Source organism: Colossoma macropomum, unplaced genomic scaffold (genome assembly GCF_904425465.1).
Source record: "Colossoma macropomum unplaced genomic scaffold, Colossoma_macropomum, whole genome shotgun sequence".
NCBI classification, from domain to species: domain Eukaryota; kingdom Metazoa; phylum Chordata; class Actinopteri; order Characiformes; family Serrasalmidae; genus Colossoma; species Colossoma macropomum.
The window spans coordinates 1,405,001-1,426,774 of NW_023496043.1; the positions used below are offsets into that span (position 1 = coordinate 1,405,001).

General features: G+C 38.2%; 1 protein-coding gene across 1 annotated transcript in view; it reads right to left on the reverse strand.

The window, feature by feature from the left end:
- vps8 (VPS8 subunit of CORVET complex) overlaps positions 1 to 21,774 on the reverse strand; it is a 153,998-nt gene that overhangs the window by 85,400 nt on the left and 46,824 nt on the right. The window contains 10 exon segments of the mRNA XM_036564837.1: positions 740 to 822; positions 1,443 to 1,499; positions 5,705 to 5,824; positions 6,806 to 6,877; positions 8,643 to 8,762; positions 11,090 to 11,162; positions 11,646 to 11,688; positions 13,367 to 13,418; positions 15,432 to 15,521; positions 16,546 to 16,768. Coding sequence (XP_036420730.1) covers positions 740 to 822; positions 1,443 to 1,499; positions 5,705 to 5,824; positions 6,806 to 6,877; positions 8,643 to 8,762; positions 11,090 to 11,162; positions 11,646 to 11,688; positions 13,367 to 13,418; positions 15,432 to 15,521; positions 16,546 to 16,768 — 933 coding nt within the window.

The following is a 21,774-nucleotide window of genomic DNA, read 5'->3' on the forward strand; positions in this document are numbered from 1 at the left end:
TGTGTGTGAGAACATTTTGTGAAGAATGGACCACCAGAAATGATTTAAAATCACACACAAAAGACTGTTCTTTCCCTCTCCTGGAAAGTTACAACTTCAGAGGTGTGACTGTATAAGTATATACACTCCCATTGTTGATGTAGGCATAGAAAAACATCACCAATAGAATGGGATGCCCTGAAGCTGCCACACACAAGCCTAACGTCTCCATGCCTAATGCTAAATGTCAGCTAGAGGGGTATAAAGCCCCCCAGCATTGGGCTGTGGAACAGTGGAACTGTGTTCTGAGGAGTGATGGAGCTCCATCCAGTATCTTTGGGATCAGCTGAAGTGATCCAGAACTAATCATCAACATCAGTACCTGACCTCACTAATGCTCTTGTGGTTGAATGCAATCAAATCCTCACAGCAAATGTTCCAGCATCTAGCATAAAGCCTTCTCAGAGGAGTAAAGACTGATACTGCACCAAAGATGGGAAAGGCTCTCTATTAATATCCTTGATTTCAAAAGAAACGTTGGATAAACAAGTGTCTTCAAACTTTTGGAGTCTGTCAGTACTTGGAGGTTTTCACAGCAGATGTATTTTAAGAGAACCACTTGATGCTGCAGTTATACCTTTAGGTATACATATATTCCAGAGTACACTTTGAGTCAATAGAGGTTTTTGCATTATATATCTAAGCTGTATGATTTGTTTGCTTGTGTTACCCACTTCTTTCTGTTTGGTCAAACACTTACAACTCCGCCTTCTCCGCCAAAGCAAGGAGCCGCCCCTCGTCAAACTGGACCACACCTCCCACCTGAAGTAACTCCAACAGCACCTGTTACAACAAACCCCTCCATCAGAAAGTCACATGGCCGCATTCAAGGAATTACAGAGCATGTGCAACTATGTACGATCATTTCTTTGAAGGAATGTTTTGCTAAAAAATCTGCCAAATGTACATAATTTTCTTGCTTATCACAAATGGAGTGAATCAGTTTAGACATGTCAGGTGTCTGAAGTTTGCTTCGGTTTGTCACTGTAGCTACGAGGATAATGCAGCTAACAAGCAATGGACGTTTACAGCCACCAGTTAGCAATGCCTGAATCATCATAAACTTGACTCAAACTGTGTCGAGTCGGTCAGTAATCTCAGACAGGTTTCTGACCCTGCATGACATACGGCTACCTATAAATGTAACTGAGGCTTCAATATTGGCACAATTACTGTTTTTAGCAAAACTATGTATTTTTGTTCACTTTTTTTAAAACAACTGCATGAGGGAAATTATGTAAATTTGATTTTTCGCTGAACTACTGCTTTAAAAGGGCACAGTAGAACAGTCTACAGGTTTAAGAGAGAGTGGCTGTGGGATTTAGTGCACTTTGAAAATTGAACATAATAGGAAAAACTGATATTGTCTAGCTTTGTTTTGACTTCTGAGCCTGAAATTTTACCTGTTGTCTCTCTGTGTGTCGGCAATCATCATCTGGACTGCAGAGGAACTCCAAGACCTGCAAACAAGCAAGCAACCATCTCAATCAAAAATACAAAACAAACTTCTCTCACACAAAATTAGGCTAGTTTGTAGGGCTGTGATGGTGCCAAATTCTCAAAAGCGCAAAATTTGGGTGCCATACCACAGTATTATGATATACAGGTTAAGACTGTATATGGTACATATACATATCAACATGAAAGGATTCATGAAATATGAAATGATTTTCCACACTTTGGGGAAAAAAAAAAAGTTTGACATAGCGTTAAAGTTTCAAATTGCACCATTTACTCCATTTAGTCCAATTATGGACATTAAGCTGCAAGAACAGCTTGTTTTGGATTCACTGTTTTTATGATGTCACAAAACCCAACATATTTCTGCCCCATTCAGCCTAGAGCAGTGTAACAAACAGCCTGTTTAATTCTAAATATAAATATAGGCTGAAAAATGGCCATGTAAAAATGAAACCACACAAATGTCAAAAGTGGACCTCAGGAAAAATAAAGAATAAAATACAAGAAAAATATACAACATGGGCCTTAAATATGATGAAACACTATGAAATAGGGTCACAGACCAACTCCACAGCATCACAGAACAATAACCAGCTTCTGGATAGCATAATTAGGCTGGAATACCTACAAAACTTCATTATTAAACCAAAATAAGTCTGTCATTACTTTGGATTAAGTGAACTTAGTTCAACACTTGCTAGTCTTTTGCATGCTCTGTATCATTACTGATACATACCAAGAAACATAAAATATCAACAGCACTCAAAGCATAAAACTGTGCTTTACGTCTGTGACTGCTGCTGCACTGCTTTTTGCATTTCACTGGGATAAAAAGGTGCAATGATTAATGCAGGGCCATATTGCACACTGGCATGGCAACCACTAGACCACTCTGCACAGAACTGTGCTGCTGTAATATATTTCATTCATGTGGAAATGATGCACACATTCGAACCAAGTACATTTAAATACACTTTATCAGTGCTTTCATTTTGACAGGCTGGAGGTAGTTTTGTCTTTAATTTTGTAGCCTTTTTTGGACACTTTGTGTTTGCAGGTTTAATTTATAGCATTAATTTCCAGTTTTAGTTTATGACTGTTGTTTATAGCTTTAACCCCTTAAATGGCCAGGGCCTACCAGCAGGCCCAAAGTTTTATTACTCACTTCTATAACCTAAGAATAGCTTAGGGAGTTAGCACTGAGGTCCCTGTAGTTACTGAATAATAAGCCTAGGATGTAATAAGCCTGAGATTTTGAAAGGTTAATGTATAACTTTCCGTTACATTTAGGGATGCATTGATATCGATTCTGGTATTGGGTATCGGGCCGATACTGTGTCTCATTTACTCGTACTCATAAAAATTCTCCGACACCAGTAAGCCGAGTGTACACTGCCACACTAATGAGTGCCACTGACTCCGTGACAGTTGGGACACAAAGCAGTCGGTCACTTTAAACATTCTGTCTTGGGAGATTCTTGACAGGAATACACTGTGTGATTTTAAACCATTTCAAACACACACAAACATGATCACAACCGCTTCCCCAGTACAGGTGGAGACACGCAAGTCAACTAAACGAAGACCAAAACGTTGCCACCTGCTACTAAAGCCCTCTATGTTTTACTCTGTTAGACTGAATAGAATATCCAGGTATAAACGTTAATAATGGTAAAATATGCTTTAGAGAGACTGTACTGTCCAACTACCACCTGGCTTTTAACTTCAGTGCACAATGTTAAACTCAGCCAGTTTGCTCTGTACTCTGTGCGCAGCGTGTTATTTTAAATGAAACAGCTTTATTGACAGAGCCGTCTGTAGAGGCTGCGTTTCACATACAAATCTGTACACGATGGTCTATTCAAACGTACAACATGAGTCACCAAAGAACAAGATTTCTAAAACCAAACTGTGTGTGTTTGCTTTAGAGAACATTCAGCTACGGCTTAACTTAAAAACTTGAAACGTGAGCTCATCGGATGCTCTAGTCTTGGATGCCATTCCTGCTGTCGCTGTGCTACAGAGACTGTTGTTGACAGATAAGGAGCAAAACTATGACTTATACTTCATTTACAGCTGTTCAGAGCGCTTTTCTGCCCTGCTCTTCTCCACTGTAGAGCTACTCAATCCAAGGTAACTAATGTAGCGTAACTAGCTAATGCACATCATTTAAAATCTGCTGGATTTCAATGACTTAATTTTTAAGGTACACTGCACTCATTTACACTAACAACTACTTAATTCTCAGTAGGTTATTCAGTATGGTATCAGACTTGGAATCAGCGAATACTACAAATATGTACTCATACTTAGTCTGAGAAAAAATGGTTATATATTAGTTATATTTGGTTAATCTAAAGCTTTCAGTTTTTAGCCTTTAGTTGGTAGCTTCAGTTAGAAGCTTTTTGTTTGAAGCATTTGGTTTGTAGCTTTAGTCTTTAGTATTAGTTTGTAGCTTATAGTTTTTAGACTGCAGCTTCTTGTTTGCAGCTTTTAGCTGACAGTGTTTTGCTGCTAGCCTTTGGTAGGTTTAAGTTTGTAGCTTTACTTCATAACTTTAGTTGGTTTTAGTGTATGACTTCTAGTTGATACCATTTAATTTGAAGCTTTTAGTTTGTAGCTTTCAGTTTATGACATTAATCAGCAACTTTTGGTTTGGAGCTTTCAGTTTATATCATTAGTTTGTTGCTTATGGTTTTGTTGCCATTAGTTTCTACATTTGAGTTTGTAGCATTAGTTTGTAGTTTGTAACTTTCAGTTTGCAGCTGTCAGTTTACAGCATTAAATGGTAGTTTTTCGCTTGTAGCTTTCAGTTTACAGCATTAATTTGTAGCTTATAGTTTTGTTGCTTTAAAGTTGTAGATTTGAGTTTGTAGCATAGTTTAGTTTATAGTTTGTGGCTTTCAGTTTATGGCATTAATTTGGGGCTACAAATTTGTAGCTTTGAGTTTGTAGCTTACAGTTTGTGGCTTTCAGTTTACGGAATTGATTTGTAGCTTAAAGCTTGCGGATTTCAGTTTGTAGCGTTACATTTCTAGCATTAGTTTGTGGCTTTCAGTTTGTGGCATTAATTGGTAGCTTTTGGCTTTGTAGCTTTCAGTTTACGGCATTAGTTTTAGCTTATAGATGTGTTGCTTTTAGTTTGTAGATTTTGGTTTGTAGCATTAGTTTGTAGCTTTTAGTTCATGGCATTAAGTTGTAGCGAATAGTTTGTATGCCCTACACTGTACTTCTCAGATGAAACTTAAGACTTTTCTTACAAATAAATAAATCAATAAATAAAAATAACACAAATATGCTTTAATGGTGGTGATGTGCCTAACATCATGACTGGCATGTAGTCATCACTGTATTGTGACTATTGCTGCAGCCTTAACAGTTTGAAAAGTGGAAAAAAACAGTTTTTAAACTAGTCACACTGCTCAATATTGTGTCTGAGCAATTATAAGTGCACTCTTAGAGAGATGGTTCTTCAAGGGTTCTTTAGTAAATACAGGCTATTTAGAACCATGAAGACTCAAAGAACCATCTGCATGCTTGAAGGGTTCTTTGCATCATGAAACTGGTTCTTCAGACTGGTGGAGAATGTGTTGTATTTGGTTTTATATATAACCTTTTTGTAAATGGTTCTGTATAGCACCAAAAAGGGTGCCTATATTGTTACAAGCTTGACAAAAAACAGAAGAACCCTTTTTGGTGCTATACAACACTTCCACCATCAATCTGAAGAACGATTTCACGATGCAAAGAACGCTTTAGGCATGCAAATGGTTCTTTGAGTCTTCATGGTTCTATAAAGAACCACTGTCTTACCTAAAGAACCCTTGTAGAACCATCTTTTTCAACAGTGTGCCTTAAGGCCAAGTAAAACCAACAACAAATGACAACAACAAAGTGCAAACAACGTCAACAGATTTACAACTGTTTTCACCTGGAGGCCTAATTTTTAAACACCTCTCAGCTTGTAGCGCAATCTCTTCATTTTCTGCCTCTGAGCGCTGCCTCACACTTTTAATTCAACAGAGTTATTTTTACAGGAGCTGCTAATTGTCTTCATGTTGTCAGCACATTAACACTTTCCACAGCCACCTCACACTGTTTCTGTTAACCCCCAACATGCCATGGCTGCAGCCTGCAAACGGGGGTGAGGGAAGGGCAGGGTGAGAAAATGGGCAGAGACATAGAGAAAAAGAGAGAAAGTCACCTGATCGAACAGCTTCCTGTTGACGAAAAGGGTATTGTCAGGTTTGGCCAGCTGGCGGGCGAGGAAGGTGAACAAGCAGCCCACCTGAGACGGGGTGAAGTCCGAGTTATCCACCATCACCTAAGGAACACACAAACACAGTAGGTTTAAAAGAGAGAAAATTAAAAATAACAATTACTACTCACTATTACATCAAAATGTATAATATATTGTTGTTAATTACAGACTTTGCTGTTAACTGTCAGCATTCATGACCATATTTACTGAAAATAAGTGAAGTACACTTTTTAGCACTTTGTGTAAACAAGAGTAAACAGTTTAAGTTTTAACTCTTTGGCTTGTGGTCCCGTTGCGTTGAAGTTTTATACAGTATGAATGCACTGCCTGCTTGGCATTACTGAATAACTGACCACTTCATTCTTAATAGCTGCTTAATCAACCTTAAACTTGGCTGCCAACAGGCTGAGACCGAAATGGATCCGCATTTGTGTTTTAGGGCACGATTACATAGTAATAGAGTAGTAGATAAGAGTCTGAGTGCCCCTGGTCAAATTCTATTTGGATGGATACATACATACATACATACATACATACATACATACATACTTATAGGCATTTTATTTCCATGTGTGAATTACAGAAAGAAAAATGTGAAAACAGAATCCACAGGGCCCTACAATTACTAAATAATGAACTAGAGAGAGAGAAAGAGAGGGAAGGAGATAAAAAAGGAGAGGAGAGAAGAGACTAGTTGAATGGTGCTAAGTGATTGAGCGACGAGGGCTGAGCTGTAATAACAGAGTTTGATGAGTCTGGAGGCTTTTTAAACAGGTGCTGAGTCGGACTCAATGAGCTCCTTCACTGATGAAGTGATTACATTTAGCTGATTACCATCGAGAGAGAGAGAGAGAGAGAGAGAGAGAGAGAGAGAGAGAGAGAGAGAGAGAGAGAGAGAGAGAGAGAGAGAGGTGTGCTCTATAGCCATTAGCACTTAAACAGACACAAGAAAAATTTGTGCCTGTTTGAGCAAAAGTGAGAGTGTGAAAAAGGGGTGTAATGTTGTAAAAGAGAGAGAGACAGAGAGAGAAGGAAAGTGTCTACCTTCAGTAAAATATCCACAATCCTCTGCTGGTACTCTAGAGCCTGTTTGTCATTCTTAAAGTCTTCAAACGTCTGGAAAGAGACAAAGCGATTAAGCACTGAGAATTAGCCTGGAGCTCAGCTTCACTTCATGAAAAAGACAAAACCTTCATCATGAAAAGCAAACCCAAAAGGCCCACACTCTACATTTATCCACTGAAGTACACTTATAACGTGTGTGATGTTCTAAAAACAGAGATAAGTCTGATAAAAGTCATATGCAAAAGCTTGAACACCCTGGTGTTACATGTTCTGTTGGTGTGAAGGTGAAGTGAAAATAAGTTGACACATCCTCTACAGAGAACACACTTAAATATGACCATTTTTCTACAAATTGAGAGCACAATTTTTCCCTATTTGCTATTTATTAACACATAATAGAATAAAAACATAATAGTGCAACAAATGTGCCATAACTTTTCCACAGGCCACATTTCAGGTTTTTTATCCCCCCAACATGTTAAATTCAGCAAACAAACAGTAACTGTGTGTTAAAATGTACAAAAGTGTGTTTATTATAACTTATTTTCACTTCAAAATCTGCAAAACATCATTTGACCAGGGCACCCAAACTTTTGCATACTACTGTATAAGACCATTTGCTAACCCCTCTTTAAACAGGCTGTTTGCCTTTAAGCCTGAGACACTACTGATTAAAAGTTTGGAATCACTATTAAAAGTTGTTTTGAACAAGAAAAAAAATTGGTTGCAAAAAATGTCTAAAATGGTTCTAATCTGCTATTCCTGTGCAACTTCACAGCCTTTAAATAATTAGCAGAACACTAAGTAAAAAAGAAAACATTTTAGATGTGTCCAGAAGAATAAACAGAGCTGTAGATAGCTGTAGACTCTAAAATGACCAAGAAAGCTGCAGAACATTAAGAATTAAGTTACTAAAATTACATCCGTAATGCCTTATTTCTCCATTGTGGTGATAAAATATCGATGCTGAAATTCTGACAAAAATGACTGTAAACAGATAATTACAGTGTATGATCTACCATATAATACATCTTTGTTGATCCCAAAGTAGTCATGATATCCCAAAAGAGTCAAGATACCTTTTACCCACCTGTCTTGTTTATAATATTAAAATCTACATTATATAAAGTTATTATTGTGTAGAAAATCACAAAAATATTAAAATATGACAAATGATTCCGAACTTTTAACAGTAGTGTATATGTAAATATATATGTTCTGGTTGTCTGGCATTGCGCCTCATTCAAAAGATAATCTGGGCTGAAATGTACAGGTCACACAGTAAAGCTTGGACTAAAAGAGTCAGGGAGGTCATCGATTTGTGGATCCTTTAAAAGGCTGTAATGATTCACTTGCTTCCTGATAGACCTGAACAGCACAATGTTTAATCATCTAATGCACCACTCCAAAAGCTCCAACAACACTCTGTATTACATCAATGTGAATGGTTAGTTGAAAGTGCAGCCATATGTAAATGGGTTCGTGGTTGTGACATCACAACCATGATGGATTAAAAAACAGGCTGTTTTTGTAGCTTAGTGTCCATTTTTAACACGATGTTTACATATTACATGTAAACGTAGGGTAACAGCGCTGTCCTCCATGCAGCAGGCTGGGGTTTGATTCTCCACCCAGGCAAGCACACCACAGCACACCAATAAGGGTCCTTGGTCATAACTCCTAACACTGCACTGTCATACATCTGCAACATGATATAACTGGATAAGCTGCCAAATACATAAATACACTTCAAGTTATGGGCCTTTTAAACACAAGGTTGATCAACTGAATAATGAAGTGCTCGACTGATGCCCACCAGAGCCAAGACGTTGAGGAATTCACGTGTGTCGAAGTGCAGCAGTGTCCGGATGTACGGATACACCTCCTCCTCCTGAGTGGCCTCCACTGAATGCAAGCGAATCAGGAACTCAAACACCTACACACATGCAAACACACACACGTTCAGTAACAGACACAACATTTGGTACATCTGTAACTCCAGTCACTCACACGGTTCACAAAGAACACATTGGGGGTCAAAAGCCTCAACAAAATACATTCTCATTTCAACCCCTCTGCAATGAAATGCATGTGTGGTTGCCACGGAGACCAGGTAGAGCCCGGGTCTAGCAGCTGCACGTGTGAGAGAGTGTGGGGCATGTAAAAGAGAGACAGGTGTGAGCGTTATCTGCTGTTTAGAGACACAAAGGGTCCTAATGAGTGCTCTGATGAAGCTACTGTAGATTACAGCCAGGAAACAGAAGGACAAGCATGTGTGCAGGTTAGAGAGAGAGAGAGAGAGAGAGAGAGAGAGAGAGAGAGAGAGAGAGAGAGAGAGAGAGAGAGAGAGAGAAACAAGACTGCAGAGGTTGGTTATTATATTATCCTGATCGCCCACATGACAATCGCCCTGACAGGCATTTGTGTTTAGTTAATATTTCACTTTTAATCTTACTGAATCCACTTACGATGTTTGTAAGCCATTCTTCATTTCACATGACCATTTTCCAACCTGTCTTTTTCTCTTACGATTAAACAGGCTGTTTCTGTTACTGTGATTTTAAGACTGATACGGGATAAATGATCTCTCACTGACTGCCAGGCGGAAACACTCCTCACAACTAACATTAATAGGGGGGCTAAACTGCTTTTTGTGATAGAAATTCAAAACATGCTGTGTTTGTAAGTTATTTATCATATATGGACTGTGAACAAAATGTTTTGAAGCTTCAAGTGTTTACATACGACATCAAACCATTTTGCACAAAGCAAGGAAAATTTGTTTTCCATGATCTGGGCCCTTTAATGTTATTACAGCAGTGTTTTTATTTTGCCACTTTAAACTGTAAATACAAATGTCTCAGTTGTGCTTTTTTCTGTTGTGCCTGAGAGGAGCCTTTGTAACTGTGAGCATGTTTGTGTGTGCATAAGCGTGGAGGTTTAATAGATATTTTTTAATAATGCTTAAAAAATCTGAATAACAATTCTGTCTGAAATGCCAAAAATGACCTCAAAGTCTTTGACAAAACTACATTGAACAGTTGAACAGTACACTGGACAAACACATAATACAGAAACAAAAACAAATCTATACTGCAGCAACCACTTTAGTCCTGTATTGAATTTACCAGCAGGAGCTCTGCCTCCCACCCAGAAATCTAATAGAACCTCACGGAATTCCCAAAGCATCCCCACAGAACTCCCACAGTATTCCCACTGAATTCCCACAAATCCCAACAGTATACTCATAGAATCCCCACAGTATACCCACAGATTTCCCTCAGTACTCCCACTGTACACCCATTGAGTTCTCAAACTATCCCCAGCGAATTCTCCCACAGCATCCCCACAGAACATCCACAGTATTCACACTGAATTCTCAAAGCATACCTACAGAATTCCCATAGTATACCCTCTGAATTCCCAGATAATCACCAGAGAATTTCCCCACAGTTTCCTGACAGAATTTCAAGTGAATATCCCCAGAATTCACAGAGTAAGCACACAGAGTTCTCCCTGTATACCTACAAAATTTCCTCAGTATTCTCACATAATTCTCATAGCATATTCAGGGAATTCACACAGTATGCATACAGAATTCCCAGATTTCCCACAGAACCCCCAGAGTTATTAAAGAACACAGATCAAACTCCTTCAGAATTCCCATAAAAGTCACAGAATAGCCATATATCATTCCCATAGTTTTTCCATGCCATGCTTTTCACTCGAGTGCTTTTAAGCGTAAACACTGTGTGTGTGTGTGTGTGTGTGTGTGTGTGTGTGTGTGTGTCTGGGTCTTCTGCAGGTTTCTGGGCTTCAGACTGAATCTGTTTAACAGGCGTTTGTGGAGATACAACACAGAGGAACTCCCTCCCCATAGACCTCCAACTGAGAGCAAGGCAAAGAGAATATTAAACACACACACACGCGCGCGCGCGCACGCACGCACGCACTGCACGCACGTATGCACACCTCTCTCTTTGTCAACAGTGTGGACCCTCCACTGTTCTCCCTCCACACAGCACAGCAATCGTGCTGATTCACACTCTGTTCATGTTTCTCAAATTAGTTACAGCAATGACGGACCCACACAGACAAACACAAACACACACACACAGTGTGTGCAGTGGAGCGTTAATGTGAGGGACAGAGAGTGAAGTGCTTCCAAAACAGGTTGTGTACGTTCCATGTGTGTAATCTGTGCATAATTACGTTTTATGTTATATTTTTACAAACACACGTTTTACACACACACACACACACCTGGTTTTTGACTTGAGGTACCAGGTCTTCTGGAATGTCCCCTAAAGGATAGGCACGTCCAGCCAGACAACAACTAACAGAGAGAAAAAAAACAGCATAAATATGATGTGTTTATGACAGTTATGGCTGCACCGTATAAACTGAACTCTAGTATCGTGATTATATCACTGCATATTGTAATATTGTAAAAAGTTAATGTAACAAGATTTTATCCCAAGTAATTTTGAACCATTTCTATTGGTGCCCTCTTCATGAAACCTTTAGACCAGACAAAGGGCAGCTGCCACTTTCACATTATATATATTTAAAACACCAACTACAGTTTTATTCCAGCATCAACAAGATGAAAACTGCATTGGTGAATGTGTGTAATTATAATGCGAGATGGTTAAAAATAGACCAAAATATTCCAATTTTCTTGGACGAGGATGCCCTGATTTACCAAACACTTGTGCAAAGACTTATCCTGAACTGTGATTGGTCAGGATGCTCGCAGCAAACTGTGATTGGTTAGGGGCTCACTCGCATATGGTAGCCCTAGGTTGTGAGTTCTTACCTAATGTAGACAAGTAGCTTATTTCCCATGACGACCTGTTCATCTGTGGAAAGACAACAACACAGCAATCATCATCTTGGCCATTCATCTTTTTTTATATGCAGTCTTATTTCACAGAAAAACTAAATAGTTTCCGCTCTGATTAACGTTTACAACACTGTATAACAGGAATGTAAGACTAGAATCGGCCAAGACTGGGATCAGCAGATTTTTTTCTCCAAACGTGATCCGCAGTCGGCCAATTTACTGATTTTGACCAATGTCTGCTGCAGTTTTATGAGGTGAATAACTATTCAGGTAAGTGCACTCTCGCTGTATTGTTGCTGTGCTGCTGCTACACCTGCACCAAAATGCTGTAGTGTAGTTCTGAATGACCCACTGTGTCAAAAAGCGCTGCCTCTTACTTTTGATTTCTTTGATTCATTAATTTTAGTCTACACACACTCTGTAGGTAAAAGTGGCCCAAATACAATCTTTTTCTTCACGTGTGACGTAAATGTCAGATTTTTGTGCGACAGCGTGAACTGCAAAAAACACACTGAATCTGATATTGTCAATTCAGATCTGTTGTTCTGTTGGGCCCATCACAATTATTACTTAATCTCCTGATCACAATTATTTAAGATAATAGCAATTATTTCAGCTGACCACAATTACTTTGTACAGCTATTTTCCATATCATATCACAGACAGAATATCAGGCGTCTTCAGCAGGTCAGTTAAAACAAAATTTAAAAAAAGGGGAAAACAACAGATACGAGCTATATGCCTTACAGAAACAAGTTCTGACTTTTAGCAGGGTACTATTTAAGGAAATGTTTGTTTTTATTTGTTTGTTAGCTAAGTAGCTAACACTAATTTTTGCAGATATGCTTGCAGAGTAAGTGTTGTTCGCTCAGATTTTCAAGAAAAACACAAAATCTTTGGCTGACCGTAGACATGATTCTGTCTAACAGCAGAAATCTGTGATTGTTAGCTACAAAGTTAAGGAAGGAAAACATCTAAATCAGCCAACTTAGTTACTTCAGTAGCATAAAATGAGCCAATTAAGTAGTTACTCACAATTATTTACATGACAATCAATCGTTAGTTATACTTTTATGATCGTTACAGGCCTAACTCTGAGACGTATCTAATACATGATTACAGAATTTTCTTCCTTATTTTGCATGTGCAGGAACAATTCCTAAAAGCTACGTCATCAAAATGCCTGTTACAATGGCTGTGCATCTTCTTTCGCTTTGGAGGATGTGGAGGATTTGGTGTAAACAAATAAGCATGGTGCTTTCTAACACGAGAACCAAACTACCAGCTATTCAAAATCAGGTTTGCTTCAAGAACGTTTAAGAAAAAAAAGCGAGAGAAGTCAAAAGAGCTTCAAGTGTCTTCATGCAGTGTCCATTTTGCCACTTTGGGCTACTGACACCTGCAGTCTGAACACAGCCTTGGTTTAAGAATTGAAAATGCCAGTTTTGCCCATTTAAAAGCAAATAATATTATTCATATTTGTGTGGCTAATGGCTGCTAGTGTCGTGCTGTGTTGGCACTTGTGACATCACAAAAACAATACATTCAAAAGCAGACTCTCTTATGCTTCTGGATATATGGACTGAGGAGCGGACTGTGTGTTTTGAAGCTTTAATATGAAAAACACCATGATATGAATTTAATATCACCAAGCGCTAGTGCAGAGGATCATGGGAGATGTAGTCTAGCTGTACCTGTGAGAGGCTTTCCTTCATGCAGAGGAGGACCAATCACCTGAAAGAGTTTCTGTAACCAGGAAAATCAGAGAAAGAAAAATGACTCTGTTCGACCATGGAAAATCAGCACAATCCACAATCAGTGCGGGTGTGTGTACTCAAACGTACACACACACACACACACACACACACACACACACACACACACACACACCCCTATCTATGATGCCACATAAAGTTCTGCAACAAACCCTCTTAAGGATACAACCTAAACACTGGGCAGACCAAATTTACTACCTCACCTGCATCAAAGTCCTTGCAGGGAGACATCTGTGTGTGTGTGTGTGTGACATTTTGGCCTAGACACAAATTACTCTCCTACATCAATTCTCTTTCATCTAGAGGTTCAGAGGATCTCACCAAACCACAGCGCTTTCATCTTCCTCATGGGCTAATAGCGGATTCATCATGCACATGCGCGCACACACACACACACACACACACAGTTAAAGGGAAACTCCACCGATTTTCCTACAATTCTGCACAGTTCATTTATTGAGATGTGATCATAATCATTCAGTGGTTTGATGTGAGACGGTGCACTGTAAAGAAAATAGATTTCTTTACAGTGGTGATGATAGGAACCAGGAGTTCTGATGCCTATGTGATAGTCATTTAATTTACTATCCAATACCACCAGTGAACCTACACTGCACCTGTGCAACACAGCGCTAATTTTAACTGTGGTGCATGGGAGGGGGCAGTTAGCCAGTCCAGTGTAGGCGGGAGCGGGACAACACATACTTTTAGAGAAATCCTGCAAATTAATGAAGAGCCTAAATAGGTAACACTTTCTTTGATTGTCACGTTTGTAAGCATCTACAAACACATAACATGTTATAATGCATTCATAAGGCATTATAAACATGGTTATAAATATTTATAAAAATGAATTACACTTTATAGCCATGTTTATTATACATTATGAATTGTTAATATATTGCATTATAAGTAGTGTTAATAACATGTTATACTGTCAGTGCCAAAGAAGTCAGTCCCAGCTTGGAGAGCACAAAGACAAATACAAAGTTTATTTACGTCCTGGGATGTCCAATATTTTATTTCTCAGCGCTGGTGCTGTTAGGGCTGCATCTGTCCTGTGCAGACCTCTACTACATGTGTCTGAGTTTTTATAAGTAATGTTGATGATGGTAAATGTCACATGTTCTGGAGGAGCTCCCACATTTGTCACCAGCACTGTGACATCATCATTCAGACAGTCTATTATCATTACAAAATGTGGTCTCATTTTATTTGGAGAGTCCCCTATAGATCTACAGGTGTTAAAATTGGTAAACTATCTGTGAAACTCAGTTGATTCTGGGTTTTGGGTTGAGGTTAGCTTTAGAGCCAGGAATAGAGTTAAAGACAATTATGCTCAATTTAGTAGGTATTAAGTTGAATGTAACTTGAAAGTAAATTAAGTATCTACAAAGCATCTAAAGTGCACTATCCAAATTAAGCTTAGCCCAAAATGTTCTTTAGAACTTATTTACTTCAGAAAACAGAGTGGGGATACAACTAGTGTGGTCAAGATGGGCCCAAACAACTATAAAAACCACGGCATAACCCCAGAACAAAGCTGCCAAAAAGGGGGACAGAACAAAAACCTGCCTGCGGCTCTGTGAGAGAAAGAAAAGTTCAACCACCGTGAGCCACTCAGCAGGTGCAAATAATGGTTATTTAATAATAGCTTTCAGTGAGGGAGCTTTTAGAGGCACTGAACTCTTCAGACGTCCGGTTCCTAAAACCACCACTGTGAACACTTCTGACTCTTAGGTTTATCCAGAACTTTTCACATCAAACCACCTTGAATAACTATTTACATAATTACATCACCAATTAATTATTATGGAATTCCCCATTACAGCCAGTCGCTTTTCCACACAGCTAAAATATCCCAAACATTTGTTTTAAATGAATGTTTAAACTATTATTTATATATTAGGAGATCTGAGCTGTTCTTAAAACAGAAAAACCTCTACTTGTTGTGCATATCATGTGTGTGCTGTGTGTGCGATACCTCCATGGGGCTGATGTAGTCGTTCATGCCACTGTTGAAGACATAGATCATGGCATCATAGAGCTGGTTATCCCAACACATCTGGACCACCTGCCAACACACAATATTGCCCACAATCCATAAAACACATTACCATGTAAAACAAGGCATGATGGACAATGTAGTTTTTATTGCAAGTGAATAATGATGTTCTCACACTGCCTCTGTGTTTTAGGTTTTATAAATGAAGGGCCTTGAGTAGTGAATTGGGAAAGAACAGCAACGGACAATCAGCATCCTGAAGTTTCTAATGGCAACAGATTTCTTTGTGTTTCATAGACCTGCATTAAATTTTTCTTGCATTGTATTTCTCCCCCCCTGAGGTCCACTTGCTGTGGGTTATGGACGTCACGTTCATGTATTATAACCGTCACAGTTTTTATATGATAATTTTCCAACCTTTCCTTTAGAACTCCAGCCTCTTTCATCTTAGAGTTAAACAGGCTTTTATATGTGTTACTGTGCCTTTAAAAGTTGTTAGTCATCCATTTATTACATCCTCTACAGGAAACAAATTTTAGTGCATAATTTCCATAATATTAAAAAAAAATAAAACATAAAATAGGAAATGTGCCATAACTTTTGCGCAGGCTACATTTTATGTGCCATTATTTTTTCCAACATGTTAAACATTTAACAAAATTTAGAAGTGTGCAGTGTGGAGAAGTGTGTTTTCTGTAGAGGATGTGTGAAAATATTTTTACATAGAAAATTAACAAACATTATGTCATTTCGTCATTGGACCACGGGCGCCCAAACTTCTGCGTATGACTGTAAGGACTGGGTGTTGAATGGTACACTTACAAACTCAAATACAGCCCTTAATGATTTTTCTAACCAAATTCTTGATTACAATTTATCTGCAATTACTTTCTATAAATTAAGCTCCAGTGCCTGGTTTGCACAACAGTGGTGAAGTTTAAATGTCTTAATTTCATGCACTGTCATTCCAGTGTGCAGGAGCTGTAGCTTGCTTGTAGCTTGTATGTAACATTTTTCATATTTTGACTGCTAAACGATTTTGCCATTCAACACCCTGGGGGGAAACCACACACTCACGCACGCACACACACACCTGCTGTATATCCAGGTTAGTGATGTCCATGTGCACCAGGCAGCCCTCCACACTCTCCATCATGCCGTTCTCCTGGAAGTAACTAAGAAGGTCCCGCATGACTGGAGCAGTCAGGCAGCCAATCCGCTCACTCAGAATGTACGGCTCTAAACTCTCTAGAAACACACCCTTAGCCACCGAGTTCTCCGCCAGCCTCGAGTAGATCTGGTTAAACAGCAGGTCCCTGAATAAAAGAAACATAAAACACAGAACATAGAATATAAACGAAACAAAATAAAATAAAATAAAACAAAACATGAAACACAACCTGGAGCACACAACTTTACACAACTAAATTCCATAAACTGGAATGTAGAAGCTGAAACATAGAACTTGGAACACAGAACCTATAGATCCTGGAATACAAAACCTGGTATATAGAACCTGGAACAGAATTTGGAGCACAGAACCTGGAACACAGAACTATAGAAATAGGGACACAGAATTGTAGACGCAGACCTTATAGAAACTGGAACATGGAACCTGGAGTATATAATTTGGAACACAAGACTTATAGTTCCTGAAAATTACTGAATTATAGAAATGTGGCATACAGAATTTACAAAAACTGGAACACAGGACCTGGTATATAGAACTTAGAACTTATGAACCTAGACCACAGAATTCTCATAGGAACTAGAACACCTGGAAGATAGAACTTGGAACACAGCACTTATAGAACCTGGAACATCGAACCTGGAATACAGAACTTGGAGCACAGAACCTATAAAAACCGAAACACAGAACCTGGAACATTCTCTCACATTTTAAAACATTCCCCCAAAGGAACATGCCTGCTCCAGTTTGGAATGACTGTGGATCCAGACAACACAATCATGTATTGTGTATGCTACTTACACTTGTGTATGCATAACAGCATTAAAATATAACAAAAAAAACAATTATATAACCAACATTACGCAACAAACAGTGCATCCGCAGACTGTGTGGACCCTTCTGAGGGCTGCAGCTCCTTATGCAGTCTTGTGCATTATAAAAGAGAGAAACTGGTCTCAGATCAACATGAAATGGAGACTTCCCACACGCCTAGGAGGCTGCAGCAGAGCTCCCTGCTTGTTTACGCTCTGAATAAACTGTGAAACTAATGCTACAGTACTATTTTGCATGTAAGTGGGTTTGAGAAGTCTTTGATTGCTGTAGTGTTCTTCACTGTTTCACAGCCTACAAGTCTCAGTTATTTTTGTTGTTTTGCTCTACACTTGATTTACATTACATCATTGGAAGGAGTCAGAAATCACAGTTCATTTTCCTTTTTGACTGTCCAGCATTTTGAAGCATCTGACAGCCAAATCAAACACACTATAAAATGATAATTTAAAAAGGTCAGACCAAAAAACAAAACATTAGTCATATTATGCAAATACTAAAAACAGTGATTTTACTTTAGTACTAAGTAGCAGAGCAGATCAGATCATAAGGGGAAAAAACTACCAGTGACTTCTAATGGTTAAAGAAAGGAGTACTTACATGCTACTGCAGCACAACCTGATCCAAGTCCAAACCCTGATCAGTGTAGCATCTTAACTGCTGATATCACACAAACTGTTCTGTACAACATGCAACACCTTAATGTCTCTGCTAAACATTCATCAATTCATAAAGATGAGAAATATTCTACACTACTTTATCTACAATTTTAACACACTTTTTTTTTTTGCAATTTAAAACAGACTGCAAGTTTTTTTTTTTGCAATTTAAAAAACACAGACTGCATTTTTTACACTGTAAACACAGACCGTATATACCACACACAGACAAATTACATACTCTACAAGGTAAACACACAATGTATATTTTGCAACGTAAACACAGGCTGCATTTTCATCAATTTAAACGATCACTAGATATTCTGCAATGCAACTGCAGATTGCATATTCTGTAATATAAATGCAGATGAATACTGTAATATGAAAATGCACACGGTGCATTCTACAATGTAAACATGATGTATATTCTAAAATGCCAATACAGAATATATTCAGCCATCTAAATGCACACTATATATTCTACGGTTCAAATACACACGACATGTTCTGCAATGTAAACACAGTGCATCAGTGCTGTCGGAACAAAATTAATACATCTCCATTTATGTTGCTTCAGTTTTTCACAATTTGAAAACGCCTGCTGCTCTTTACATTGCGTGCAAAACTCATGATGAATGGATCAAAAGAAATGATCCAACATTGCCTGGAAAAAAAGTCTAGTTGTACTGACTTACATTAAAAGTTAAGTATGTATTTTCTTTATCCTGTAAAGTTATCATTTTGGAGATACGAGGTTTTGTTCTGACAGCAGCGATATTCTACAATGTAAACACACAAGTGGAACAACATTCTACAATGTAAGTATACTGAATATTCCACAGTGTAAACAGGCACTGTAAATTCTACCTACTAAACACCTCATATTCTACAATGTAAAAATGATCTATGTAGGTAAGAACTGTATTTTAATATTTTACCATGTTAAAAATAAGACAGAGACAAACCTAAAGTTGAGCATGCAAGTTTTCTGAGGTGCGCCTATCTAGCACCTGACACACACGAGTGAGGAAGCACTCTGACAGGAAAAGGACATGACTTGCACAATAGCCTTCTGGGAAAACGTTACTATAGAAACCAAATGATTGTAAAGGGATTGTAAAGCGCTGTAAAAAAAAGGAGCAGCCTGACATCTATACGCAAGAGGAACCCCACAAATATGATACATTCAGTACTGTGGAAAAGACTTTAGCACAGTACAATGGCCAAATACTTAAGACAGGGCCTGATCGGTATGAAAATGTGAAAATGTGATCAATATCTACGAGCATTTTAATGAGCTAAAAATTCAGATAACTGGCCAATATGACCTGGAACACTCTAGTACAGTGGAACACTATACAGACCACAGAAAGCTCTTATTAAGCCTTAACAAGCCAGTAGCTGGAAATTAATTGGCTGCTCATTACTAGTTTACTAAGCAATAACTAGGGTGATTTACACCCTCATAGGTGTAAATGTTGAGTAGAAATCTAAAGGTTAGTTTTTCTTTATTTAGAGACAACTGAGGGCTTACTGTTGAGGTACTAACAATAATAAATAAACGACCAAATTGGTGCTTTAAAAAGAAAAAATAAACAGTTCTGATGGGACACAATGTAACTAATTACATTTTATTACACAGTTCATTGATGAACACACTCAATATTAGACCCAATACTCTAATGGGTGCCCATAAGAATAAAATGTACAATATATGAGTAAATATTCTCTGAAAGATGCTTAGTGTCGTGCTTTATGTAGGGCATGAAACAACATTTTCTACCCAAATAGTGCTGTACATGCCTAATAGAAAGCCATTTATATTTGCCAAAGCCACAAGACCACCTACCCAACATTTTGTGTACTACTTGGGTGTGAAAGCCATAGTTTAATCATATATGCAGAGCACTATGTAGGGGGTTGGGAGCCAGCTGAGATTCAGCCATAGTAACACCATAATAATGGACATCTGAAATGTTAGGCAAAAGATTATGATATGTAATACACAAATAAGTGTTTAGTTTCCCTAGATATTGCTTATTAAAATATTAATACAGCCTCTTAATTACAAGCTACTGGCTTGTTAAGGCTTAATAATAGCATTATAATGTACCACTACATTGAGTAGTTCCCTGTCATGTTATAGAGTCAAAAAGAGTTTTAATAAATAGTTACTAATAGTTTTAGTTACACTGAACTGTGAAATCTGACTCAGTTCATTGAGAAACTACGGAGCCCCACTGGTGACATCCTGTTTAAAAAAAATTATGCCCAGCCACGACTTAGTAAGGCTTGGGAATGACTTAATTATTCATATGCGTTAATAAGGCATGGCCATGCATTATTTTTATTTATATGGGATGTCAACAGCAGGGCTCCGTAAGAAACTTCTTAATCCAAATGTAAAAAAACATTTTAAATGTTTTTGTTATTTTATCCATGATTGCATTTTGTGAACAGATGGAGAATGTCAGCTCAGCATTTTCAGGAGTGGCTTCCCTCACATTAGAGGCGTCTGTCTGTTACAACATCAAACAAATCTCTACGCATCTGTGCATCACTGGTGGGATTTTCACAGATACCAACAAATCTTCAGGACCTCAAAGTTCGACCGATATGATCCACCAACCGATAAACTAGACTGTAACATCAAAATACAGCAGTGATGTGCAATCTATAAAATATTTTTTGCTCTGCATCAACATCAAAGGCTGAGACATAAAGTACCAACTAAAATGTTCTGAGAAACAAGAGGGAAAAAAATATCATCAGGGGTTTAGATGACCTTTACCACTCAATCTCAGACCATGTAGAAAAACAGCAACTTCATTAAAATACAAACAGCAAGAGATAAGAGAGAAAGGAAAGAGCGAGATAAAAACAGAGAGAGAGAGAGAGAGAGAGAGAGAGAGAGAGAGAGAGAGAGAGAGAGAGAGAGAGAGAGAGAGAGAAAACAAAGAGAGAGAGCGTATTATAATTTATTCAGTGTAGCACTGAATATACAAAAGGTGATCGGAGAAACTATTTATACAATAGTGGAAAAACATTCAGTGCAACAAAAAAACCTTTAAAAATCTGTGGCGAAGTGTAATTATTAGTGCTATGCTAGTTCAAAACACTATGTACCTCTGCAACACTAATTTCTGCTAGTGCTGCTTATATTCTAGTAATACATTAGTGCAGAGCTAACAATGGTGCACATGAACATTTTTTGCCACTCTAAATTAAACATGGAGATCTGAAGCTTGTTTAAGACATTCCACATATTTTATTTAAAGCTTGCAACAGACATTAACACACCTTTACCTTTCATGCAACAGTTTTACAGTGACTCTCTGAGCAAAGAGCCTATATACAGAGCTGTTTCCCTCTCAACTTGTTTGCAACTTGTATTCAGCGACTTGAGCCTTACACATTTGAGTTTTAAAGAAGAGGCCTGACACAGAAAAACAGACCACCTCACTTTTCCTGGCCGGTCTCTGAGTGGAAAGTAAAAAAAATGCAAAACGGAGAACGGCTTGTCCAATAATAGTTGTAGAGATCTAGTAACATTTTACGGCTAGTATTCAAGAACCCAGGCTTTTACCTTATGATAGGAAGGTCATGAAGATGTTGCATCTGATCTTTGAAAGCTCAGCACTAA